This window comes from Theropithecus gelada, chromosome 4 (assembly GCF_003255815.1).
Source record: "Theropithecus gelada isolate Dixy chromosome 4, Tgel_1.0, whole genome shotgun sequence".
Lineage (NCBI taxonomy): Eukaryota > Metazoa > Chordata > Mammalia > Primates > Cercopithecidae > Theropithecus > Theropithecus gelada.
The window spans coordinates 5742403-5770012 of NC_037671.1; the positions used below are offsets into that span (position 1 = coordinate 5742403).

Genomic DNA, 27610 nt, shown 5'->3' on the forward strand with positions numbered 1-27610 from the left:
ATATCAATATGCCTGAGAAATCAGGCCTTGGTAAAAATTTTTCTTTACTAAGTAATGCATGCGAAATATAATAACTGACAATGACAATACAGTGTCCAGGTAACTCAAGAATTATAAGTCATTCAAATGAATAACATAGTGTTTTTGAAATGTAAAAAGATAAATATAAATAAAAGTCATATTAAGACAAAATTTATTTGTGATAAAAGTAAAATTTGTTATTCTCTCTAGCTGTATAGATAAGACAGGATCTCTATAGCTCATTGTTTCAAGACTTACTAAGAAAACCAGTAGATTTTTTTATTTTTTATTTTTTTAATGCCACTTTGGTTTCAAAGCACTTGCTTTGGCCACTTTAAGAGTTTTCTAGACCTAAGTATTGGCTGTTAGTGACATATTTCTAAATTATATACATCAATAACATGACAATAGCTTCAAGTCAGGAACTACTGTGATTTAGATGTTTGTTCCTTCCAAACCTCATGTTGAAATTTGTTTCATCTTTTTTCTTGTTTTCATAGAGACAGGGCCTTGCTCTGTTACCCAGGCTGGAGTGCTGTGGTGTGATCATGACTCACTGTAGCCTTGAACTCCTGGGCTCAAGCAAGCCTCCCACCTAAGCCTCTGGAGTAGCTGGGACTACAGGTGAGCACCACCAAGCCTGACCTCAAGTTGAAATTTGATCACCAGTGTTGGAGTGGGGCTTAATGGGAGGTGAGTAGGTTGCAGGGCCAGATCCTTGTGAATAAATGAATGCCCTCCCTCAGGGGTGAGTGAGTTCTTCCAGAGCTGGTTGTTAGAAACAATCCTGGACTTCCCTCCTTTCTCTCTTGCTTACTGTCTTGCCATGTAATCTCTGCACACTCCAGTTCTCCTTCGCCTTTCACCATGAGTAGGGCATCTGCATCTGAGGCCCTTACCAGACGCAGATGCCCAACCTTGAACGTTCCAACCATTCAGAGCCATTAGCCAAATAAACCTTTTTTCTTTATAAATTACTTAGGCTCAGGTATTCCTTTACAGCAACACAAAACAGACTAAGACAGGAACCTACCCCCCTTAGAAGAAGGCCATGTGTTATAAGGGTATTGAGTCTAAGATTTTAGTGTCTACACTCCTTCTTACATTTTCCATTCTCTCCATTTTCTTTCTTTTTTTTTTTTTTTAAATTTTTTGAGACACAGTCTCACTCTGTGGCCCAGGCTGGAGTGCAGTGGTGCGATCTCGGCTCACTGCAAGCTCTGCCTCCCGGGTTCATGCCATTCTCCTGCCTCAGCCTCCCCAGTAGCTGGGACTACAGGCGCCCGACACAACGCCTGACTAATTTTTTTTGTATTTTTAGTAGAGACGGGGTTTCACTGTGTTAGCCAGGATGGTCTCGATCTCCTGACCGCGTGATTCGCCCGCCTTGGCCTCCCAAAGTGCTGGGATTACAAGCGTGAGCCACTGTGCCCTGCCATTCTCTCCATATTCCCAAGTCCTGTGATACAGTTGAAAATCCTACACACTAGTAAAGCCATAGGAACTTATAAGTGTCAAGCACATATGAAAATCAGACAACGTGCAAAGAAAAACAGGCTCTGTGTTGCATGAGAACGAGAAACTAATGTTCAGTTTAGGCATATGAATTGTTCAGAAACATGGTCTGATCAAAGTTACGTCAGCCTTAACAGTAATCTGACTGATAAACAACTAATACTTGAAGGATGGTACTGATATGGACTATTTCACCTGAAGATTGTTTACCTGATAACTTTTTTTTAAGTTCTGCAAGGCGGTTTAACATCCAAAAATATGTAGTCAATCCTGGGTATTCATGGAGGACTGGGACCAGGACCCCTCAGATACATCAAAATCCACAGATGCTCAAATCCCTGATATAAATGGCATAGTATTGACACATAACCTTTGCACATCCTCCCATATACTGTAAATAATCTCTAGATTCCATTGTAATCTCATACATCTAATACAATGTAAATGCTATATAAATAGTTGGTACACTGTATTTTTTTATTTGTATTTTTCTATTGTTGTTTTGCTTTTTTTTTTTCAAATATATTCCATTGGAGGTTGGTTGAATCAACAGAAATCAGCAGATATGGAACACACAAATACAGGAGGACAACTATATCTAAATCTAGATTAATGTAAATGCTGAGAAAATATTTTTTCTCCATTTAGGTAGGTCTTACCAGAGGGGAAACTAGACTCACTCAAAGATTGCTTTGATCAATCCACACACAGTTCGGTGACAGACAGGGTGTCAGTATCTGTTATATGTGTCACCACCCCATGCTAGAGGTGTCAACAGATTATGTAACCTTTCTGAGGACTCACAATATAATAATTGATAATAATATTGATCACATATAGATAGACTTGCTTGACACAGGATTGCCACAGACCTTCAATTTGTAAAAAAAGCAACATCTTTGGAAGTACTATAAAGAGAAGCAGAATAAGGCAGATATGCCTGTATAAGACTAAGGGAGAATCTTGAAAGCCGCAAGAGATGTACAAGGGATCCTCAATAAATCCATACCTCTGTGGCCAATGAGTTTTTGACAAGAGTGCCAAGTCCATTCATTGATGAAATAATAGTTTCTTTAATATACGCTGTGAGCGGAATGGATTTCCACATGCAAGGCTGAAGTTGGGCTCTACTTCACAGCATATGTGAAAAATAATTCACAACCTAAATATAACAACTAAAGTCATATAGAGGAAAACGTAAGAGTAAATCTTCACGATCTTGTGTTTGGCAATGGGTTCTTACACAAGACACTAAAAGCCCAGGAAGAAACAACCAAAAATAGGTAAATTGGAGTTCATAAAAAATGTGAAACTTTTATATCAAAGGACATTTTCAAGAAAGTGAAAGACAACCTACAGAATGGGAGAAAATATTTGCAAATCCTGTATCTGATAACATCCAGAATATATAAAGAACACCTACAACTCAGCCGGGCGCGGTGGGAGGCCGAGGTGGGTGGATCACCTAAAGTCGGGAGTTTGAGACCAGCCTGACCAACATGGAGAAACCTTGTCCCTAAAAAATACAAAAATACAAACTTAGCCAGGTGTGGCGGCGCATTCCTGTAATCCCAGCTACTCGGGACGCTGAGGCACGAGAATCACTTGAACCCGGGAGGCGGAGGTTGCAGTGAGCCGAGATCACGCCGCTGCACTCCAGCCTAGGAAACAAGAGCAAAACTCTGTCTCAAAAAACAAATGAAAAACCTACACCTCAACAACAAATAGACAAACAACCCAATTAAATGGTCAGCAAAGGACTTGAATAGACATTTCTCTAAGAAAGGTATACAAATGGCCAGTAAGCACCTGAAAAGATGCTCAAAGTCATTAGTCCTTAGGGAAATGCAAATCAAAACCACGATGAGATACCACTTCACACTAGCTAGGATGGCTGTAATTTAGAGGGAATAAAAGAAACATAACAAATGTGCGTGAGAATGTAGAGAAGTTGGAACCTGCGTACATTGTTGGTGAAAATGTGAAATGGTGTAGACACTGTGGAAAAGAGTTTGGCTGTTCCTCAGAAAGCTAAACATAGAATGACCATAGAATTGTTGTAATACCGACAATTCCACTCCAAGGTGTATAACCAAAATTACTGAACACAGGGACTGAAACAGATACTCGTACACCGATAATCATTGCAATATTATTCACAATAGTCAAACAACAGATGAGTGGATAAATGGATAAACAATGCCTGGTATATACTCCTTCCTTCCTTCCTTCCTTTGTTGCTTCCTTCCTTCCTTCCTTCCTTCCTTTCTTTCTTTCTTTCTTTCTTTTCTTTTTTCTTTTCTTTCTCTCCTTCCTTCCTTCTTTCCTTCCTTCCTTCTTTCCTTCCTTCCTTCGTTGCTTCTTTCTTTCTTTCTTTCTTTCTTTCTTTCTTTCTTTCTTTCTTTCTTTCTTTCTTTCTTTCTTTCTTTCTTTCTCTCCTTCCTTCCTTCTTTCTTTCCTTCCTTCCTTCCTTTCCTTTTTTTTTTTTTTTTGAGACAGAGTCTTGCTCTTGTTGCCTAGGCTTGAGTGCAATGACACGATCTCAGCTCACTGCAACCCCTGCCTCCCGAGTTCAAGTGATTCTCCTGCCTCAGCCCCCCGAGTAGCTGGGATTACAGGTGCCCACCACCACGCCCTGCTAATTTTTGTGTTTTTAGTAGAGGCTGGGTTTCCCCATGTTGGCCACGTGGTATACACATTTTTCTATTATTCAGCCATAAAAAGGAATGAAGTTCTGATACATGCTACAACATGGATGAAACTCAGCAACAAGGTTTTTGAGGGAAATAAGCAGAGTGAAAAGGCCACATCTTGTAGGATTCCACTTATTTTTTTTTTTTTTTTTTTTTTTTTTTTTGAGATGGAGTCTTGCTCTGTGCCCCAGGCTGGAGTGCGGTAGCGCGATCTCGGCTCACTGCAAGCTCCACCCCCCTGGGTTCACGCCATTCTCCTGCCTCAGCCTCCCGAGTAGCTGGGACTACAGGCGCCCGCCACCTCGCCCGGCTAATTTTCTTGTATTTTTAGTAGAGACGGGGTTTCACCGTGTTAGCCAGGATGGTCTCGATCTCCTGACCTCGTGATCCGCCCGTCTCGACCTCCCAAAGTGCTGGGATTACAGGCTTGAGCCACCGCGCCCGGCCAGATTCCACTTATAAGAAATACATGCAATAGACAAATTCATGGAGACAGAAAGTAGATTAGAGGCTACCAGGAGTGGAAGGAGCGCAGAATGGGGATTTATTATCCAATGAGTGCAGTGTTTCTATTTGTTTTTGTTTTTTGGTGAGACGGAGTCTCGCTCTGTCTCCCAGGCTGGAGTGCAGTGGCACCATCTCCGCTCACTGCAAGCTCCGCCTCCCGGGGTCACGCCATTCTCTTGCCTCAGCCTCCCGAGTGGCTGGGATTACAGGCGCCCGCCACCACGCCCAGCTAATTTTTTTGTATTTTTAGTAGAGACAGGGTTTCACCATGTTAGCCAGGATGGTTTCGATCTCCTGACCTCGCGATCCGCCCGCCTCGGCCTCCCAAAGTGCTGGGATTACAGGTGGGAGCCACCGCGCCCGGCCTGTTTTTGTTTTTGTTTGAGACAGGGTCTCTGTCGTTCAGGCTGGAGTGCAGTGGCACGATCTCAACTCACTGCAGCCTCCACCTCCTGGGTTCAAGCAATTCTCCTGCCTCAGCCTCCTGAGTAGCTGGGATTACAGGTGTACACCACCTGGCAAATTTTTTTTATTTTTAGTAGAGATGGGGTTTCACCATGTTGGCCAGGCTGGTCTCAAACTTTTGACCTCAGGTGATCTGCCCACCTCTGCCTCCGAAAGTGCTGGGATTACAAGCATGAGCCATGGCGCCCGACCCGAGTGTTTCTATTTGGGATGATGACAACGTTTTGGAAATAAATAGTTGTAATAGTTGCACAGCACTCTGAAGGTAATTAATGTCACTGAACTGTACACTTAAAATGGTGAAAATAGTAAATTCCATGTTATACAGATTTTGCTACCCACAAACCAAAACAAAAAATCCAAAAACCTTTATGTTGTTATGAAGACGCAGTTTTCCAAAGGAATGGGGATGCTGGTAGCAGAAGGAAAAGAAATCTCATTAAATAAAAACAAAAGCAATGACCTCTTCAGGAGGTGGCTCAGCTAGTTTAGCTTTACCTTAGCACCATTATGGTCCATTTTATCCAGAATTAGAAACATGGGGCGTTGGGAAGAAGAGATGTGTACCTGCCTCAGCTGCCTCCCTGCCCAGAATGCTGACTCCGACTCTTGCATTCCACTAAGGCTGGTGATTAAATGAAAAGTGAGAATCTGGAAACCCCCAGATATGATGTTCGTCGTTGGAGATGACTATCTCGTTTTAGTAGCATGACCTCCTCCTCAAACTCAGGATGCAATTATGGTCACATCTCATTTGTTTGCAGTAATTGCTCAGCTCCAATACCAGATTAGCAGGAAGTTCTGTTATTTTCCTTTTGACGATGGGCTCCTCCTGAACTCTCCTGGAATCTACCACCGTTCAACTTACACGATTCAAAAGACCCAGGGAACTAGGCCAGTCCAGCTTCCAGCCCCAAGCAGGGAGCAACTTGCTCAGTCCACGTTGTGATATCTCCTCGCTGCCACAAGGTGGTGACGTTGCATCACAGACTCGCCTGATGGGCGCGCAGGCGCCAATGCTCCCTGGACCTGCCGTTCCATTCCTAAATGAAAGCTGCTCCCAGGATCTGGACTCACGAGACAAGGCAGCCTGTTCCCCGCTGGGGAGCTTAGGGGCAAGAGGGCATCTCAGAGAGAGGGCACATTCTCACCTCTGAAGACATCATCAACACATAGACCAATCAATGCCAGCACTGCACCTTAGGATGGGGAGGGCCACTGTGAGTTAAAGCAAAATGAACGAATGAATGAACCAATAAGTATATGAGAGGGAAAGTCCCAACGACCCTCAGGAAGTGCAATCAACAGTTGCAGTTACTTTCATTAGGCACATTCTAAACACAGGGGAAACCTTCCTTCCTTCTGCTCTGTTGTTGGAGTGGGACATCAATGTTTCTGGTCTCTATTTCTAGGACACCAGAAATCAAGGTATAGAGTTTGGAGAAGGGACTTGGAGAGGTCACAGTGGCAGGTGACTGCCAAATGGGGTGGCAGAATCCGGCAAGCGCTGGAGAAAGACAATCGGCCCAAACTGTTCACCAGCACCGCCCCCAATCCCCCACTGGCTCTGGTTCCAAGACTTCCCATTTTCTAGGCCTTTCTTTGGCCTTAAACCATTTTCCTTTAATTGAACTTTTTCTGTGGAGCCATGCACCCTTTATCCGGTTTCTCCCGATGGTGACCATCTCACAAAGGACGGTCCAGTATCCCAACGGCGTGTTGCGTTCCGCGGGACACAGATTTCCTTCACAGGCAACCCCTGGGTTGCATTTTTATAGCCACACGCACCCGCCTCCCTAACTCCTGGGTACCGCTAATAAGTCCTGCATTTCTCTCCTCTGTTTTTTGGAGAAATGAACCATCCGTGCGTGACCTTTGGGGGAGCATCTTGCATAATACCAGTACACCAGCGGCGCCGTCGGTGAGTGACCTTTGGGACTGGCTTCTCTCACCAGCCTAACTCCCTGGGAGATCCGAGCAAGCTGATGAGTGTATCAGTGGCTCATTCTTTCTTTTGCACCACGGACCCTCATTCTGTAACCGGGATACCTGCCAGGGATGGGGAGCAGGAGGCGCAGGGCAGGGGCGTCCCTCTTCTCGGCACAGCGTCCCCGCGCTGGATTTCTATCAATCCAGTTTCCACCTCCCTGGAAGCCAGCAGGGTCCTCCCCAATCCTGGATCGCGGGGGCGAGGCCCTGGGCGGACCTCAGGGGCGGGGAGTGGACAGAGCTTAGGGGCCGGGGCGAGGTGTGGGTGGGGCGGGACGCCGGCGTGGAGGCGGGGCCTGGGCGTGGGCGGGCGTGGAGCGAGGCGGTGCACCGCCGGGGCGGGGTGTGGGCGGGGCTGCGGGGCGGGGTGTGGGCGGGGCTCCGGGGCGGGGCGGGGAACGTGGGCGGGGCGGGGAGTGGGCGGGGCCTCAGTGTAGCAGGCGTGCTGCGGAAAGACGCCTGCAGTCTCACGTCTCGGGGCGGGTTCTGGGCTGCTTGGGTTGGCTCGTGTCCCTGGTCCCCGAGGGCGCAGTCGCAGCGCTCCCGCCCGCCAGGCGTCTGCGAGTGCGCGGCCCTGTGCGGCCGGAACCTGGGGCAACTCCGAGAGCGGTCCTTGGGGAGACGCTGGTCCCAGCCCTGAGGCTCCTACTGGGGCGTGCGCTGGTCGGAGGGTGAGTGATCCCCGGGCGGGGACCGGGGGACTTGGGAGGGACAGTTCCCGGACTGGAGGGCCAGAACGCTCCCTGGGATTTCACCTGGCCGGACATATGGCCCTGTGGGTCATCGCGCCCAGGCCAGGAACCATTCTGAACATAGGATCGTACTTGGCTGTAACTGAACGCGCCCGCACGCAGGGCCCCGGTGTCGAATCGTCTGGTTGAACCTGCCGTCAACCCTATGGAGCGGGTGCTGGTATCATAGTCACATTACAAGTAGGAATCAGCGGGCCCGAGGTCAGTCTGTAAAGCGGGTACCGGGGTTTAGGCCCGTGCGTTGCCCAGCGCTGCCCTGAAGGTGCGGCTGAACCACTGGTTTGCGCTGCCTTTGTCAAGGATACTGTGGCAGTCTGGAAAAAAAAATCAGCTTCTCTAACCTATAATCTCTCTGACAAAAAAAATAAGCTTTTTTTTTTTTTGAGATGGAGTCTCGCTCTGTCGCCCAGGCTGGAGTGCACGATTTCGGTTCACTACAACCTCCGCCTCCCGGGTTCAAGCAATTCTTCCGTCTCAGCCTCCTGAGTAGCTGGGAGTGCAGGCACGCGCTACCACGCCTGGCTAATTTTTTGTATTTTTAGCGGAGTCGGGTTTCATGTTGGTCAGGCTGGTCTCAAACTCTTGACCTCGTGATCTGCCCGCCTCAGCCTCCCAAAGTGCTGGGATTACAGGTGTGAGCCACCGTGCCCGGCCTGGTTTTTTTTTTTTTTTTTTTTTTTTTTGAGAAGAGTCTCATTCTGTCGCCCAGGCTGGAGTGTAGTGGGGCAATCTCCACTTACTGCAACCTCTGCCTTCGGGGTTCAAGCGATTCTCCCGCCTCAGCCTCCGGAGTAGCTGGGATTACAGGCGCCCGCCACCATGCCTGGCTAATTTTTGTATTTTTAGTAGAGGCAGGGGTTTCACCATGTTGGCCAGGCTGGTCTTGAACTCATTTTTCTTTCTTTTTCTTTTTTTTTTTTTTGAGACGGAGTTTCGCTCTTGTTGCCCAAGCTGGAGTGCAATGGTGCAATCTCTGCTCACTGCAACCTCCGCCTCCCAGATTCAAGCTATTCTCCTACCTCAGCCTCCCGAGTAGCTGGGATTTCAGGTGCTCGCCACCACGCTCGGCTAATTTTTTGTATTTTTAGTAGAAATGGGGTTTCACCATGTTAGCCAGGCTGGTCTCAAACTCCTGACCTCAGGTGATCCGCCTGCCTCTACCTCCCAAAGTGCTGGGATTACAGGCATGAACCATTATGCCCGGCCACAAATCAGCTTCTTTAACCTTTAATCTGTGAAAAAATAAATCAGTTTAACCTTTAATCTCCGAAGACCTCAGCCAAAGAAATACATGAAAAGAAATATGTATTAAATAATATGCACTTCTGGCTGTGCTGTTTATAGTGCTGGGAAAAAAAAAATGGAAATAACCTAAGGTCCCAGAAATAGGAAGATGGGCACACAAGGGTATGCAGGCAATGGTTTAGCTGCAGCATGAATACACACTGAATACACTGTGAAGTGTTGTCTGTTAGAATGCCCAGCATGGGGACTTGTCCACATGGAAAGAGGCACAGGAAATAAAGTGAAAACGTTACAAAATAATTTTTGCATGCTGATTAAAATCAAATAACGTACACATCAAAAATATCAGAGCCCATTTGACCTGGTATATACAGTTTAATAAGCACATGGCTCCTTTCTCCTGTAGGCCTGGGTAGGTGCATAGTTTCTAACAAGGGAGAGAACTGTCACTGCTGTGGATGGGGTGCCAAGGGAAGTGCCTGGGGTGAAGTGAACAGTGATGCACTGCAAGTCAAGAGCCTGGGTTGGAGTCTCTCTACTAATTCAAATAGTATAGAAAATAGAGCTGAGTCACTCAAATAGAGCTGAGTCACTCAGCTCTTGGACCTCAGATTCTTATTCTTAACCACTAGGGGGATGGAGACAGAAGTCACAGACTCACATGCCACCAGGCATATGATGTAAACATGTAAACTGGGCCAAGGAATACAATAGGGTGTGGTGAGCTGGGGACACTGAAGAATGGATGCACTGTCTAGAAGAGTGAAAATGAAGCATTTCATACAAACAACATGTCTTCGGGCAATCACTTTGGGAATCAGGATAAGGTGTTCCCCCAGGCTGCAGAAACACCGGCAACATTTACAAAGGTAAATCATTTCGTATCACTCTTTTTTTTTTTCTTTTTTGAGACAGAGTCTTGCTCTGTTGCCCAGGCTGGAGTGCAATGGCAGAATCTTGGCTCACTGCAACCTCCACCTCCCAGGTGCAAGCAATTCTCCTGACTCAGCCTCCCAAGTAGCTGGGACTACAGGTACGTGCCACCATACCTGGCTAATTTTTGTATTTTTTAGTAGAGATGGGGTTTTGCCACATTGACCAGGCTGGTTTCAAACTCCTGACCTCAGGTGATCGCCCCATGTTGGCCCCTCAAAATGCTGGGGTTACAGGTGTGAGCCACCACAACTGGCCATCATTCCGTATTACTCTCTAGCTTAAGAGGCTCCAAGGGCTTTCTGTCAGGCTTAGAATAAAATCTCACCCTACCCTAGGAGGGGTCAGACCCTCCCACCTCCCTGACTGCATCTCCCACCACCCAACTCTTTTTTTTTTTTTTTTTTTTAACCATACTTCAGCCAAACAGGCTTTCTTTTTTTTTCTTTTACTTTCTCTTTTTTCTTGAAACAGAGTCTCACTCTGTCACCCAGGCTGGAGTGCAGCAATCCTCTAACCTCAGCCCCCTGAGCAGCTGGGACTACAGGCATGTGCCATCACACCTGGCTAATTTTTTAAAATCTTTGGTAGAGATGGGATCTCACTATGTTGCCCAGGCTGGTCTCAAATGCCTAGGCTCAAGTGATCCCCTGCCTCAGCCTCCCAAAGTGCTGGGATTACAGGCATAGGCCACTGAGCCTAGCTCAGACTTTTTTGCTGTTTCCTGAACCTGAAACCAGCACCCATCTCAGGCCCTAACTTACTATCCCATCTACCTGGACTTTTGTTTATAGATCTTTGCGTGGCTGGTTCCAGGTCACCAGCCCCTGCTCTGAGACACCTTCCTGGACCACTTATCTAAAATAGCAAACATTCCCCTGCTGTTTGGTCCATTAGAGTACTTTATTTGCTTATCACTCTTAGGTACCACGGTTCTGGTACTTACCGCCTCCTGGAATTCTGTGGCACTTTCTTTGCTGGCTTGTTTATTGTTTCTTGCCCACCCCTGCCCTCTGCCCAAAAAGTACAAAGTTCCCTTCTTATTTGTCTTGTAGCCCCAGCACCTGGCACAGCACCTGCCCAGAGGTGAGCCCTTCTGCCAGGAGGGGTCCAACTGAACGAACGTGTGTATGGGTTAGGAACTGTCCCACTCACTGCTAGTAACAGAGTCAACTTCAGAGGCTTTCTTTTTTTTTTTTGAGACGGAGTCTCCCTCTGTCGCCCAGGCTGGAGTGCAGTGGCCGGATCTCAGCTCACTGCAAGCTCCGCCTCCCGGGTTTACGCCATTCTCCTGCCTCAGCCTCCCGAGTAGCTGGGACTACAGGCGCCCGCCACCACGCCCGGCTAGTTTTTTGTATTTTTTAGTAGAGACGGGGTTTCACCGTGTTAGCCAGGATGGTCTCGATCTCCTGACCTCGTGATCCGCCCGTCTCGGCCTCCCAAAGTGCTGGGATTACAGGCTTGAGCCACCACCGCACCCGGCCAACTCCAGAGGCTTTCACGGAACTCGTGAAGAGCCTGGAGCTTCTCAGAAACCATCACCCGCTCCGGAACCTCTGTGACTCCGGGCTCCATACTCACCTTCCAATCTCAGTTTCGCCTCCACCTTGAGCTTTCCTCCTGGGGGCCCGTCCGCAATTGTCCTTCAGATTCTTCCCCTGTTTTTAACCAGAGAGCACCTGCCTCACCTTAGACCTGCTCCCTGCTGGCCTCAGGGTCCCTCCACCGTGTGCGCCAGGGGCAGCCGCCTTCTCTCCAGGTTCCGGATAGATTGAGAGCAACCTGAGAAGGTGGCCAATCCCTGAGCTGCTTGGTCAAGCCACGCCCGTGGGGTCAGAAGAAGGGCCCTCCTCCTCGGCCTCACCCACCAGACTTCTGCTTCCCTAGGCTGTGCCAGGCCTCCCTATGCACTGTGACAGCCAAAGTTTGCTTTCTACAAAGTCACCTCCAGGCAGTGACTGTCTACCAGGGCACTCCTGAGCCTCCCAGCTAATGATGAGGTCATTCACTCTCCTCTCGTTTTCCTTTAAGATAATCCCTTTCCCGACCCGCCGTTTTGGCTCACCCTGTAAGTTACAGCCCTACTTCTCACTGCCAAGCGTGGGTGTCACCGCTGGCTCGGGGAGCGTGGATCTTATAAACTTGCCTCATCGGGAGGCTTTGAGGAGTGACCTCGAGAGACTAGAAAGTAGCTTGTTCTTCACAATCAGTGCCCTCCCAAGAACATCCAGGGTTTCAGCCTCAGTGCTAAGGCAACTATGTCTCTCCCTGACGTATGCTCGCAGCTGGTAATTCTAGGGAAAGCAGAGGGCTGTGCAGGTGCCCCTGCCCCTAGGCTAGGAGAGCTGGCAAATGCCTAGAGACCCAAAGGCCTCATCCTCAGGGAGGCCAACTCTTCTGTTTTAGTGATATTTTATTGTGATTTACAGTGCAACGTACCGATTCAAACAATACCACCTGTATTCATAAACTTTCTTTTTCCTTTCCTTCCTCACTGCCCAGCTTTAGGTTCACCCCTGTAAATGTTGCTGGTGTCAGAATAGGAACCTCCCTGCACTTTGAATGCATGAATGTGACCTCTCCCACATTCTCCGGTGCTGTGATTGCCTTAAACACAGCACGGTATTTGGACACAAAGCCTGTGCCCGGAGCCCTTATGCAGTTTCAGACTGACAGGCCATAGCCCTCCCTACAGACTCGGTGCCATTGTAGAAGTTCCTGCGTGGAAAATACATAAACACAAATATCTGCGGTTGACAAACCACCACCATCTTGCAGCCCCAAGAAAGCCTCAGAAATCCAGGTTTCTTTGATATTTCTGTTCCCTGCCCTTGGTGCATAGCCTCCATCCCCAGGACGACAAGAAGGCTGACTGAGCCCTAGCATCATCCCACAGTCCAGCTGGGAAGAGAGCCAGGGACAAAGCCGGAGGGAACTAGCTCCACACCTCCCAGCCCCAGCTGAGTTAGCTTCTTGAGGGTATTTCCCAGAAGCCCTGCCTGTCACTTCTGCTGACACCTCACTGGCCATCTCAACTGCAAGGCAGCCTAGGAAGTGTAGTGTTTCCCTGGACGCATGGATTCCTGGAATCAATTCAGAGTCTGTCCTTAGGGAACCAGAGTGAGGATGTTCAGTCACCAAAGATGCAGGTTCCCAGCTGTCCAGTGAAGTCAAGAAAACGGGGAAGGGTTTGAACTCACCTTTGGGTATTTGGAGTGATCAGAGCTGTCTGACTCCTTGGGGGGTGGCAGTGCCCCACTCTGTTAAGTCCCATGCCTGCCCCCAACTCAGCTTCAGCCACAATGATGTAACTTCTTTTCCTCTATGTCCACAGGGCACCTGGCCTGGGTGGAGCCCACTCCTCTGCACCCACCTCACTTCTTGCAGTATTTTGCAGACCCCAGACCTATGCCTGCCCTCCTGGATAGCTGGAGGTAGAGAGCAGGCCCTGGAAGATGCTCATTCAGGCCCTGCTCAAGATTCTAGTCCTGGTGTGGACAAGCACCACTTCTGTGTGTCTCTGTGCTTTTTGTTTTGCTGTGAAGACACACTGATAGGTTCACATTGTCATTTGGACACAACACGCGGGATGCGTGTCCTCACACTAAGCCCTAGTCACACTCTCTGCATTGTTTCATTTTTTATCCCATTTTTTCCTACTGTGGTAAAAAACATCTCACATAAAATTTACCATTTTAACCGCTTTCTTTTTTTTTTTTTTGATAGAGTCTCGCTCTGTCTCAGCTTTCTGAGTAGCTGGGATCGCAGGTGCACACCACCACGCCCAGCTAATTTTTGTATTTTTGGTAGAGACAAGGTTTCGCCATGTTGGCCAGGCTGGTCTCGAACTCCTGACCTCAGGTGATCCACCTGCCTCGGCCTCCCAAAGTGCTGGGATTACAGGTGTGAGTCACGGTGCCTGACCTCATTTTAACCACTTTGAAGGGTAGAGTTTTCTGGCTGTTTTCATTCATGTCCTGATAGACACTTGGGCTGCTTCCATGTTTTAGCTGTTGTGGAAAATGCTGCTTTGAACATGGGTGGGCAAGTGGTTTTCAAGACCCTGTTTTCAGTTTTTTGGGTTCAGAGTAACAAATGGAATTGCTGAGTCACATGTTAATTCTAACTTACTAATTGTAATTTTTGGGGGCACAGCACCTCCACAGCAGCTGCAGCACTCGACCTTTCCCCAGCGGTGCACAGGGTTCCAATTTCTCTGCCTCCTCACCCACACGTGCTATTTTCTGGTTTTTTGGTAGTAGTAGCCTTTCGAACGGGTGTGAGATGGGATCTCATTGTGGTTTTGATTTGCACTTCCCTAATGATTAGTGATGCTAAGCATCTTTTCATGGCTTACTGGCCACTCATACATCTTCTTTGGAGAAAGGTCTATGCAAGCCCTCTGCCCATTTTTGCATTGAGTTGTTTGCTTTTTTGTTGTTAAGTTTTATCTGAGCTGTTTTTTCTGGTCGGGAGAGTGGGTTTGTTGGAGGCTCCTTGTCTCTCCCAGAAGGAAGCCAGAATTTCAGAGATGGGGGGGGGGGCGGGGGGCGAGGCCAAAGGCCCCCCTGGGGAGAGCTCACATTTTTCCGTAGCCCCATTGTGTGCCAGCCACCGCACGTTGCAACTGTCTCTCCCTCACTCTTCTGGGTCATGCTGTGACTTTGTTGATGAGGAGGTTGAGGCACAGAGCGGTGGAGGGATGTGCTGCAGGGCCCACAGCTACAACGGGCAGAGCTGGAAATTGCACCAAGTCTGTCGGACGTGGGGGTCTCCTCCGGCCTCCGCTGCATCCCTGGAGAATCTCTGAGACTTCTGGTTAGAGCCTGGGTCTAAGCCAACTCCCGTTATTTTCAAGTGAGGGGAAGGACCAACAATTGCCACTGCTGAGCCACCAGTGTCTGGCACCAGCCGAGGAGCGCAGGCCGCCCGTGTGGCGGTTCGCTGATCTCCCAGCCTTCTGCTCGATCTGAAGGGAAAACTGGGGAAGGCAGGAAGGCCAAGGAGGCTGAACTCCTGCTTCCTACGGTGGCTCATTTCCTAGCTCCTTTGCTGTATGACTGTCTGGATGGAAGTTTCTGAGTCCTCTCAAAAAAGAAAAAAAGTGGGTTCTGACATCCTGCATGGCTTGTCCTCTGAGTCCTAAGTCTCCAGAAGATTCCTGGCCTCTCTCTCGAGGTCTTTCTCTGATGTGTTTGCATGTCTGTCAGGGAGCAGCAGTGACGCCTGGATGTGGTACAGCCGACCTCACCTGTGCCTCTCCCCACCTCCCCTGGATTCGTTTTGTCTTTCAGACTGCTGGGCTCGCGGAAGAGAGACTGTACATGAAAGCCCCAGCCACCCACCAAATCAGAGGGAAAGAATCCATCTTCTTACGCCATGGCCGGTAATGATTCACTGTGTGGAGTAAGACCTTTTTTGTTTTTTTTTGAGACGGGATTTTGTTGTATTGCCCAGGCTGGTCTCAAACTCCTGAGCTCAAGTGACCCTCCCACATTGACCTTTCAGGTAAGAGTTACACTCTTTTTTTTGACGGAGTCTTGCTCTATCGCCCAGGCTGGAGTGCAGTGGCCGGATCTCAGCTCACTGCAAGCGCCGCCTCCCGGGTTCACGCCATTCTCCTGCCTCAGCCTTCCGAGTAGCTGGGACTGCAGGCGCCCGCCACTGCGCCCGGCTAATTTTTTTGTATTTTTATAGAGACGGGGTTTCACTGTGTTAGCCAGGATGGTCTCTATCTCCTGACCTCATGATCCGCCCACCTCGGCTTCCCAAAGTGCTGGGATTACAGGCGTGAGCCACCGCGCCCGGCGCAGGAGTTAGACTCTTAATCAGAAATTGAATACATTGTCTTAAAAAATCCAAGCCACATGGAAGTGTATAAACTATCTGGAATTATTTTGTTTTCTATTTTCTTTCTTGTTTTATTGTTCCTTTCGACTCCCTTCAGAATGTAAGTTCCTCAAAAGTGGGGCCCTGCCTATCCTGTCTTTGTTGTGCCTCCAGGCCCTGAAATTATCCCTGGGCCATAGCAGGGGCTCAAGTGAATGAACCCCAGGAGGCACCTTGGGTAAAAATTCAGAAGGATTCTATCTTTACTTTTGCAACTGCTTATCATGCACATATACACGAACAAACAATCTTGCAACTTTTTTATTTCACCTAACAATATAACATGGAGAGCCTTTCATGTTAGAACACACAGATTCACCTTATACTATACATTATAGTGTAGATTAGGATTTTCGACCTTGGCGCTACTGACATTTTGGGCCAGATAATCCTATGTTTTGGGGGGTTATCCTGTGCACCATGTTTAGCACCATCCCTGGCCTCTGCCCACCAGGTGCCAATAGCACCCCTCCCCCACTAACTGTGACAAACCAAAATGTCTCCAGGCATTGAGAAGTGTCCCCTGGCAGACACAACACTGCCCCCAGTTGAGAACCACTGGTGTAGGTATTTCATGTGCATCTATTCTCCTGTGAAGCCCCTGAGTATAGTTCCTTTATTGAAATAAGAGTCTGAGAAAGTGAAGTTAAAATGTTAACCATTAATCTGACTTACGGAATTCAACCTTTGTAGCCAGCTCAATGACCTGAAACCGTTGCTTCAAACTGATATGTGTATTTTCTCCTTAAATCTCATTATGAAAAATTTAAATCAAGAGTTTAACATCCTCTTAAAGGTTACCAGGGTAAATTTAATTAAGCAAATCACCAGGCTGCCTCCCAGAGGAAGTCAGTATATAATCCTGGAGACTCTTAACAATGAGGAAAATATTACTCCAGAAGCAGTATTGGTGTGAACGATACAGCCAGTGCTGGGAAGGCCTGATTCTCTTCCTAGAGTCCTCTTTGTTATCAGCATCACCATGAAAGATGGGCTCCATGTGGCCCTGCCTTCCCGCGAGACCAGCGGGTCCGATTCCTCACGTTTTGTTTAAGTGTCAGATTTTGATGGACCGGGGGAGATGGACGCAGAACCGTGCCACACTGAAAGGTGCCTGTAGCTGATATGTGTAAATGTGGGTTAGCATGGAAGATTAATTCCAGCTGTTCTTTATTTCGATGTTAGGGAGCTGGTCTAAACCTTCTTATAGAGCACAATCAAATTAAGTTGGTCTTTTAAAAGATTTAGTGGTGGTATTTTTGAGGAGATATAATTTGACCCATTGTATTTTTGTATACTGGTAATCTCAAGTGATGTTGAGCTATGAATAACTGGATTTTTAAATGCCCATTACTTTAAAACTGCTACCTATTAGAAAGTTTGGTATTTCTGGGGCCAGGTGTGGGGGCTCATGCCTGTAATCCCAGCACTTTGGGAGGCCGAGGCAGGCAGATCACCTGAGGTTGGGAGTTCGAGACCAGCCTGACCAACATGGAGAAACTGTCTCTACTAAAAATACAAAAAATTACCCAGGCTTGGTGGTGCATGCCTGTAATCCCAGCTACTCAGTAGGCTGAGGTAGGAGAATTGCTTGAACCTGGGAGGCAGAGATTGCAGTGAGCTGAGATCGTGCCATTGCACTCCAGCCTGGGCAACAAGAGCGAAACTCTGTTTCAAAAAAAAAAAAAAGAAAGAAAGAAAAGAAAGAAAGTTTGGTGTTTCTGGCCAAGTGCGGTGGCTCATGCCTGTAATCCCAGCACTTTGGGAGGCCAAGGCAGGTGGATCACTTGAGGCCAGGAGTTCAAGACCAGTCTGGCCAACATCACAAAACCCTATCTCCACTAAAAATACAAAAAATTAGCTGGGCATAGTGGCACACACCTGTAGTCCCAGCTACTCGGGAGACTGAGGCATGAGAATCGCTTGAACGTGGGAGGCGGAGGTTGCAATGAGCTGAGATCATGCCACTGCATTTCCAGCCTGGGTGATAGAGCGAGACTGTCTCAAAAAAAAAAAGCGAGAGAGAAAGAAAAGAAAATTTGCTATTTCTTAGCTTCAATTACTATGACACACCTAAATGTTCAATTTTAATCTTAGTCTCCACTGAATTTAACAGAGAGAGGTTGTTCTTCAAGAGGAACTGTTTCTTACCCTGATTTAGGGAAGAAAGTACTCATTGTCTATGCGCACGAGGAACCCAGGTCTTTCAACGGATCCTTGAAGAATGTGGCTGTAGATGAACTGAGCAGGCAGGGCTGCACGGTCACAGTGTCTGATTTATACGCCATGAACTTTGAGCCGAGGGCCACAAGGAAAGATATCACTGGTGAGTCATGGGATAAATGCTCTATTTGTAAAAACCATCTTTATGTTTTTTACTTTATGTTGACTTCCAGTTGCAAAATGGCATTATAGAAGCAAGCTAGCTTCACTTTCCAAAAACAAATAGATAGCACTGAGATGATCACCAGCAATATCCCAGAAGTCAAATATGAAGATGAAGTAGTTCCCAAGACCACATAAGTGAAAAAACTGCAAGCAGACAGTAAGAGATTGGACTATTATATCCACAACACCCCTCCTCACAAACTAGCCAGCACCAACTGTGTGGGAAATTTCCTCCCACATCAGAGCTTCTACACTGGAAAAAGAGATCAAGGTGGACAATCAGCTTCCCAATTTTCTGGGATTCCCAGAAACAGGCAGGAAGGAGACCTGTTCCTGCCTCAACCCACGGGAAACATCAGGAGTGCCTAAAGGAAGAAATATCCCTGACAACAGCCGGAGACAAAGGAGGGAGATGGGAGTATCGTCCCCAGCCCTGGAAACTCTCATCTGCAAATTAGCCAAAGGAGATGCCAAACCAGAGTGGCTGTTCAGCAGCACCACACTGTAGAGGTACATTTAGCAGGTTTCCTGGGCATGAACTGTTAGCCAGCCTTCCCACACTACCATGCTATCCCCTTTGGAACCTCTCATATTCAGGAATGGCATTACTCAGAACAGTTACTGGAGCTGAGGCAAACCCAGGCCTAAACCACAATCTAGTGCCGAAAAGGAGGCAGTGATTTAGTAGAGAAAAAAAAAAAAAAAGAAATTTAATAAGAAAATTGCAAAGACTTTCTAAGCAAATATATGTAATAAAAATGAAAACAAGTCAGACATAGAAGACTGAAATAAATAGACGTTGTCCACAAGAAATAACAGTAAACAGGGAACCATAACCTCTCCACATAGACGAAGCAAGGAACCAGTGACTGAATCTAATGAGATGGCACTCTTTGGGCTCTCTGATCAAGAATTCAAAATAGCACTTTTAAGGAAATTCAGTAATCTTCAAGATGACAGAGAAAAGCAATTCAGAAATGTATCAGCTAAATTTAACAAAAAGATTGAAATAATTTTTAAAAAATCAAACAGAAATCTTGGAACTAGAAATACATTTGCTGAAAAATTAATTAGAGGCTCTCAACAGCAGAATGGATGAAGCAGAAGAAAAAATCAGTGAGTTCAAAGACAGGCGATTTGAAAATACACAGAGCAGAAAAAAGAAAAAGGTATGGAGATTTCCTATAAAATATAGAAAATTACCTCAAAAGACCAAATCTAAGAATGATTGGTGTCTAAGAGGGAGCTGAGCAACAGCAAGGCATAGCAAGCTTATCCAAAGAAATAATAACAGAAAATTTTCCGAAACTTGAGAAAGAGACAAATATCCTGGTCATAGAATAAACAGATTTGACTCAAATAGGACTGCCCCAAGGCATATAATTATTAAACTCTCAAAGGTCAAGAACAAAAAGAGGATCCTAAAAGCAAATAACATATAAAGGAGCTCCAGTTCATCTGGCAACAGATTTCTCAACAGAAAACATACAGGCCAGGAGGGAGTGGGACATTTTCAAAGTGCTGAAAGAACAAAACTATCAACCAAGAATACTGTACCCAGAAAATCTAGCCTTCAACTCTGAAAGAGAGAGAAAGTCTTTCCCAAACAAAGAAAAACTGACAGAATTCACCACCACCAGACCCACCTTATAAGAAATACTAAAGGGAATTCAATATGAAAGAAAAACACTAATGCGCAAAAAGAAAACATTTGAAGATGTAAAACCCACTAGTAAAAGTAAGTAAGTACACAGAACACTCTAATACTATTAGGTTGTGTGCAATCCACTCATTACTAGTATTAAGTCTAACAGACAAAGCTATCAAAAACAATAATCACTACGGCGACCTGTTAAGAGTTAGAGATACACAATATAAAATATGTAAATCGAGACACAAATACTAAAAAATGTGGAGGTGAGCATGAAATTAAAGTGTAGAGTTTATTTTTTTAGACCTGCTTGGCATTGAACAGGACATCCAGCCTCTCTTAGGTCTCAGTTTGCTCTCCGGTAAATTGAGAAATACACCAGATTCACCAGTTGTTATGAAGAAAGGTGATGTGTGTAGAGCACAGCACCTGCTAGGTAGGAAGAGCTCAGTCAGTGGCCCTCCCAGACTGCTTCTCTTTCCCTAGCTTGGACCCGGGGTGCAGCTTCTGGTCAGGTTGCAGCAAGTCTTTGACTTGCTCTGAGGAGTCCAGTATACACAGTGCTACTGGGATGGTTGGGATGGGCTGTGGATGCCCACCTAGGAGTGAGAATGTTTGGCCTCTTCCCCCACAGCTGCTCTTTCTAATCCTGAGGTTTTCAATTACGGAGTGGAAACCTACGAAGCCTACAAGCAAAAGTCTTTGGCTAGCGACATCACTGATGAGCAGGAAAAGGTTCGGGAGGCTGACCTAGTGATATTTCAGGTTTGTTTTCCTCCAATTAATATATTGAATCAGATTCATCTTATGTACAAACTCTTTCTGAATATTGAGTTTTGTGCTGCTTCTAGAAGTGGCATCAATGCTTTTAGCACCGTTGCACACTTACTGAGCAAATATTATAACCTAGTTACAACACCTAGTTACAACACTTCACCTAGTTACAACACTACTTTAAACACTTTACCTAGTTGTAACACTACTTTTAACACTTTACCTAATGGGGTAAAGATATCCATGTAGCCAATATCACTCACTCCAAATCCCGACTGCCATGTAAATAGGAATGAAGGATCTTTCCATTAGCCCAGTGGTCCAAGAATCATCTGAAACCTGCCAGTCTTGTTGCTTCCCTTCTCTTCCAGTTCCTGCCCTGAAACGTTCTGGGGCCACATTTCTCTGCACAAATGTTTATCAGGGTAAATCAGGCCAAATGCATCTCCTTAAATAGCCTGACTTAAATATCCTGATCATTAAGAGGAACATCTCTGCTTTCTATCCTCTCAGTGGTTGCTTCGCCCCCAACCCAGCCACCTTCCTGTATTTGTTCAGAAGGAGGTGATGCCACTGCAGAGTGAACTGGCCCCACCAAATGGCCTCCAGGAGTGCTCACTCATCAGGCCACTTCCCGCCCTGCAAGGAAGATGTGCAGGCATGGCTGTGACTGTGGAAGCCTGGCAGCAGAGTACACACATGAGCTTTGAGGGTATGGTTGGGTTGACAGAAATTCCTGTCCAACTAGAAAGAAAGGAGAATCTATTATAAGGGCTCTGGTCACTTGGGCCTCCTGGATCCCACGGGCAGAGCTGTAGCTGCTCTCATCCTCGGATCTCCATCTGCTCTTTTCTGCCTCTTGGCTCTGTTCTCTCTCACTGCATGGCAGGGACTGGATCCCCTAGATCCAGAATTTCCAAGCATAGGATCTGACTGGTTCAGATCGTGTCTGTTTTCCAACCCTGCTTGAGGACGGGGAATGGGTGGGAGAACGAGAGCACTGTTCTCATGAGCCCACCATGTGAGTGCAAGGCAGGGGATAAGGGGCATGTGACCACTTTCCAGACAAAACCACATGTCCAGAATGAGGAGGTTCCCAAGCCTTCAGAAAAGCAACCTGCATGTGCGGGAAGAGGGCTGCCTCATCCCTACCCAGGCTTGCCTCTGCGCACCCTTTCCTGACTCAGTGAGTAAAGCCCTTTCTTTACTCAGTGACTGTGAGCTGCTAATCCGGCCAAAGTGCAGGATATTCTTCGTCCTAATTACAGGTGGGTGGACTCATAGTCCTCAGGCCTAGGTGACCATGCAGTTTACCATCTGTGCTTTAATACCATGCCAGTATGATGGGCCTGTATCCTGGGGCACGTGGTCCCAGCAGAACCACACTGAGCTCTCTGCTCTGCTTCTCCTGTCCCCCTCGGGTCGGCCGGCCACATGGAGCCCGCTTCTCCTCCTCGCTCCCACTCCACTCCCATAACCCGGTGGCTGGGTAGGCTAAGACCTGGCCTTTCTATAATGGCCTTTGTTTTGTTTCACTTCATTTCACTCCATTTCCCTACCTTCTCTTTTTTTCTGATACTTTGTCCAGAGGGTCTGCATTGTAAGTTTTTTTTTATTCAACATTAATAAAAATGTCATTCATCACTACTACACCACTAGTATCAGAGCCCACCACTCACTGAGCGTTGATTCTGTTTGGGGCACTGTGGTGTGTCCTCAAATCCTCACCAGGATGCTGTGAGCTGTGAACTATTAGGAGCCCTATTTGATGAATCAGGAAAAAGGAGGCACAAGGAGGTCAAGTAACTTGCCAGTGTCACACAACAGCAGGTTGTGGAGCCTGGGTTTCAATGCCAAGTCCTGAATTTGTTTTATATTGAAAGCACATGAGACATTGGCTTCCACCTTTGATAACAGATGATTGCCTATGTGTATTTCCCTTCCCAGGTGGTAACACTGGATGTAATGTTAGGGCATCTATGGGATAGGGAGATCTTACTGCTGGTCTATGGAATACAAACATATGACTTTAGTTGGCGTCAAAATCCGTAGCCGCTAGCACCTAACTCAGTCCGACTCCCAGATGCTAACAACACACCCCAGGCAGGGGAAAGGGCATGCTTTTCCCCACCCTTCCTTTCGATTGGCTTAGTCACAGACTGCTGCTCCAATGCCAGCGTCATCCAGAGCTCCTCATCCCCTCCCTGCCTGCCCGGGGCCAGCATCAGCGGCTGTCATCACTGGGGGATGCAGAGCTACCTGTAACAGCAACAAGGACCACTGTCATCCCCTTCCCATCTCACGTCCCCACTGCACCTTTCAGAGCTGACCACATGGGTTACCCTCACCTGCCCAGCTGCCAGGGAAGAGAAGGGCTGTGGGCTTCATTCCAAATCACCAGATAGACTAAACTAGGAAACCTGAGGTGAGCCGCAGCCTCAGTTTCTCTTTGGTGTTGTCGCCCACAGTTCCCGCTGTACTGGTTCAGCGTGCCGGCCATCCTGAAGGGCTGGATGGATAGGGTGCTGTGCCGGGGCTTTGCCTTCGACATCCCAGGATTCTACGATTCCGGTTTGCTCCAGGTATGGCTCTTGGAAAAGGATCGCTGTGGATGGTTGGAGTGAGGGGACGGAAGGATGCATCTTCTGTCAAGTTATATTTCTAGTTTGCTTTCTTTTCTTAGCAAATATTCATTGAGCTCCCACTATGTACAAAGCACCATGTGCTGCATACAGTGGGCATGGCATCATGTCTGAAGTCGTGGAGCTTTTTGTCTAGTGGGGCTGCAGACACATCTACAGCATACCACACACATGGCAAACAAGGGAGTGGGCCAGGTGTCAGGTGACAGGGGACCTGGGCAACCTTATGTGGGCAACCCAGCAGTCAGCCCTGGCTCCAGAGGGAGTAGCTCCTTCTTGGTGCAGAGTCCAGCCCTGGCCTGGCACAGGTTCACTCCCCTGAGCATCATGTGCCTGCTGTGAGACCAAGATCCTGTGACACCCACATAGCAGGGTGAGGAGAGCTTGGAACCTGGTAGATGTGCAACACGTGGTAGCTATGAATTCTTACTAAAAGAATGATTTTTAAGGCTGGGTGCAGTGGCTCACACCTGTAATCCCAGTAATTTGAAAGGCCAAGGAGGGTGGATCACTTGAGGCCAGGAGTTCGAGACCAGCCTGGCCAACATGGAACCCTGTCTCTACTAAAAACACAAAAATTAGCCAGGCATGGTGGTAGGTGCCTATAGTCCCAGCTACTTGGGAGGCCAAGACAGGAGACTGGCTTGAACCTGGGAGGTGGAGCTTGCAGTGAGCCGAGATCACATCATTGCACTCCAGCCTGGGCGACAGAGTGAGACTCCATCTCAAAAAAAAAAAAAAAAAAAAAAAAGGAATGATTTTTAAATTCTAAAAGCTTCAGAAAGTAAATGCATGTAAGGGAAACATACTGAGTAACCAAGATGTGTCTTGGACCACAAATGGTGCTACCACTTACTGAGCGGCCCTGTGTGCTGGGAACCTTGTCCTATGGCCAGTGCCTGGGCTGTATCCATCACACATGGCGTCATGGAAACCTGGTTTCCACCAGCAACCTGGGCATGTTAGAGCTTCTGTGTTGGCTTGGTACATTCACTTGGATTGTCTCCTCCTCCTGTTGGGATGTCACTGTCACCTATGGATGGGAGTGTTGCATTTGTCCATCCCTGGAGGGTGCCCACACGCATGTTCCCTGCTGGCTGTGCTAAGCCCGTGTGCTGGAGGCTCAGTAACATTTCCTTCCTCTTCTGGAGTCCACACAAATGCATCTGCTTTCTCCTTTGCAGGGTAAACTAGGGCTCCTTTCCGTAACCACAGGAGGCACGGCCGAGATGTACACGAAGACGGGAGTCAATGGGGATTTTCGATACTTCCTGTGGCCACTCCAGGTAGACCAGCTGCAAGTGGATCCCTTGCTTGTTGGCACACGCACACACAGACACAGATGCACACATCTATACACACACGCACGCACACACAGACACAGATGCACACATCTATACACACACGCACGCACACACAGACACAGATGCACACATCTATACACACACGCACGCACACACAGACACAGATGCACACATCTATACACACACACGCGCGCACACACATACATGCCCTCAGCTCCCCGAGGGGTGAGATGAGATGGGATGGAAGCGTGATGCCCCACACCATTTGGACTCCCCTGGATACAGAAAATTATAACATTTTGACCCTTTTAAATGTTTTACTTGACAGATTTGAAAAGCTTGACCGATAGGGAAAATGTGCCCTAATGACAGCTTTTGATATAGTTTGGGCAGAAGCTAAGCCAAATCTGCTTAGCCTGATGTCTGCTCTTGGTCAGCAGAGAAGCCCCCAGGTGGCCCTGCGTGTGTTGTGATCCGTGCGGGTGAAGCTGTCCACATGCTCTGCCAGTGCTTGGTGAGAGCAGCACTGCCCTTGGACCCCGGCAAGTGGCGCTCCAGGCCCTACATTCTGATGGCCGCATGCTGGCCTCTGCTGGCCATGCCAACCCCCATACGGGCAAGGGGCCTGTGGAGCCAGCCCACACCCACCTCCCAGGCATGGTGGCATGTGCCTGTAGTACCAGTTACTAGGGAGGCTGAGGCAGGAGGATCACTTGAACCCAGCGAGCTACGATCATGCCACTGCACCCAGTTGGGGCAACAGAGTGAGACCTCATCTATAAAAATAATAAAATAAATCTTAAACAAATTTTAATAAATAAAATAAATTTTAGGGGACCACTGTCGCACATGCAGTCCATCACTGATCAAAACATCATGCAACGCATAACCACATATGTTAATTGGCTGTTCAATTAAAACTTCATAGTCAATTTAAAAAACAAGACAAAGAAAAAAATTAAGAAACAGGCCCAAACATAGCAATAAAACAATAGCTATGAATAGATGAAACTTTTCTATGAAAAAATGGAAACTCTCATGCTGAGTCATAAAATAAATAAATAAATAAAATCACGTTGCCTGAGGGGAAAAAAATGTAAAAAGTGGTGTGTGGGCCTCTCACTCCTCACCTGACAGGGCAGGCCTAGGTGAGGGTGTGGGTTTTAAAGGACGTAATGCAGAGGGCTGAGTGTGATATTTTTAGAAAAAAAAAGTGATCTTCTTTGAAAGGAGAAAGTATGTGGTTCCAATTACTTATGGTCTACTGAAGGAAATCATAATTTACAAGCCTGACCTTGCTTCTTCACAGGCCAGCCGGTCTCTTACGTGTCATTAGCCAAGTTCAAATTCTTCTTGCTTTTAAAAAAAAATCTTTACTTTTTTTTCAGTTTGCAGAAGTACATTTTATGGCAAAAAAAAAAAAAAGAGACGATATGAAATATAAAAAGAGAAAGTCCCTTTAATCCCCCACCTCAGAAAGAATCACTTTAAATCATTTGATTTATTTTCTTACGGCCTATATATTTTCTCACACATATAATTTTTATTATAAGTTTATTACGTTTACTGCTCTTATGGTATATCATAAATATTGCTTAAAATTCGTTGTTGTTTTCATTTAACAGATATCTTGAACAAACTTCCATGGTACACATTATAGCTAGAATAACCTCATTCTGGAATAATCTGTAGTGTGAATGTACCATAATTTGCCCAATCAAGCAGAACTATCATGTTTGGTGTCTGAATCAGTTGCAAAGATTGTAGGTTAATTGCAGTTATAAAAATAGAACTTGGAAATTCCAGCTGCCCCAACTTCTTCCCTGCTCTTATGCAAGGCTTGCATCCTAAAGCCATAGGGAAGTTTAGCTTTCACTTGCCTTGTAACATTAAGGTTGTTTCATGATTTTTTGAAGGTTTGTTTCACACCATTTCCCCCCTTACATCATTTAACTGAATGGTATGTAACAGGTGTAGTTTCTAATGAGTTCTTTTCTTCCCCTGTGGCTTTAGCACGGCACATTGCACTTCTGTGGATTTAAAGTCCTTGCCCCTCAGATCAGTTTTGCTCCTGAAATTGCATCCGAAGAAGAAAGAAAGGAGATGGTGGCTGCGTGGTCCCAGAGGCTGCAGACCATCTGGAAGGAGAAGCCCATCCCCTGCACGGCCCCCTGGTACTTCGGGCAATAACTCTGTGGCACGTGGGCATCACGCAAGCAGCACACTAGGAGACCCAGGCGCAGGCAAAGAGAAGACGGTGCTGTCATGAAATAAAATTACAACGGAGCTACCTGGAGATACTTTTCTCTTTCTGTTTTTCTTTTGTTTGTTTTGTTTGTTTGTTTGTCTGTCTTTACTTTTAGCTTTAAGGAGTACATGGGCGGTACTGTTTCAGGGAAATATTGTGTGGCGCTGGGGTTTGGGCTTCTATTGATCTCATCACCCAAATAATGAGCATAGTTCCCAATAGATAGTTTTTCAACACTTCCTTTCCTCCCTTCCCGCTTTTGGATTCCCAGTGTCTATTGATCCCCTGTGTACCCAATGTTTAGTTCTCACTTACACATTAGAACATGGGGAATTTGGTTTTATTTCTGTGTTAATTCACTTAGGATAATGGCCTCCAGCTGCATCCATGTTACTGCAAAGGACAGGATTTCGTGTTTTTTTATGGCTGCCTAGTATTCCATGGTGTCTGTGTACCACACTTTCTTTATCCAGTCCACTGTTGATGGGCACCTGGGTTGATTCCATGTCTTTGCTACTGTAAATAGTGCTGTGATGAACATAAAGGGCAGGCATCGGTTTGTAGAATGATTTTTTTTTCCTTTTGGTAGATACC

General features: G+C 46.9%; 1 protein-coding gene across 6 annotated transcripts; it reads left to right on the top strand.

The window, feature by feature from the left end:
* The first annotated feature begins 521 nt into the window (after positions 1–521).
* On the top strand, positions 522–27063 carry NQO2 (N-ribosyldihydronicotinamide:quinone reductase 2). 6 transcript variants are annotated; one of them, XM_025383845.1, is made up of 10 exons: positions 7593–7861; positions 9820–10056; positions 12623–12742; positions 13455–13611; positions 15415–15506; positions 18171–18335; positions 20683–20813; positions 23291–23404; positions 24649–24750; positions 26782–27063. In XM_025383845.1, exons 5-10 carry the CDS (start codon positions 15500–15502, stop codon positions 26956–26958), a joined length of 696 nt encoding a protein of 231 aa, XP_025239630.1. In that variant the 5' UTR covers positions 7593–7861; positions 9820–10056; positions 12623–12742; positions 13455–13611; positions 15415–15499; the 3' UTR covers positions 26959–27063. The 6 variants fall into 6 exon arrangements, with proteins under 6 accessions (XP_025239632.1, XP_025239630.1, XP_025239628.1 ...); XM_025383847.1 differs by lacking the exons at positions 7593–7861; positions 9820–10056; positions 12623–12742; positions 13455–13611 and adding an exon at positions 522–645; XM_025383843.1 differs by lacking the exons at positions 9820–10056; positions 12623–12742; positions 13455–13611.
* Positions 27064–27610: the final 547 nt, after the last annotated feature.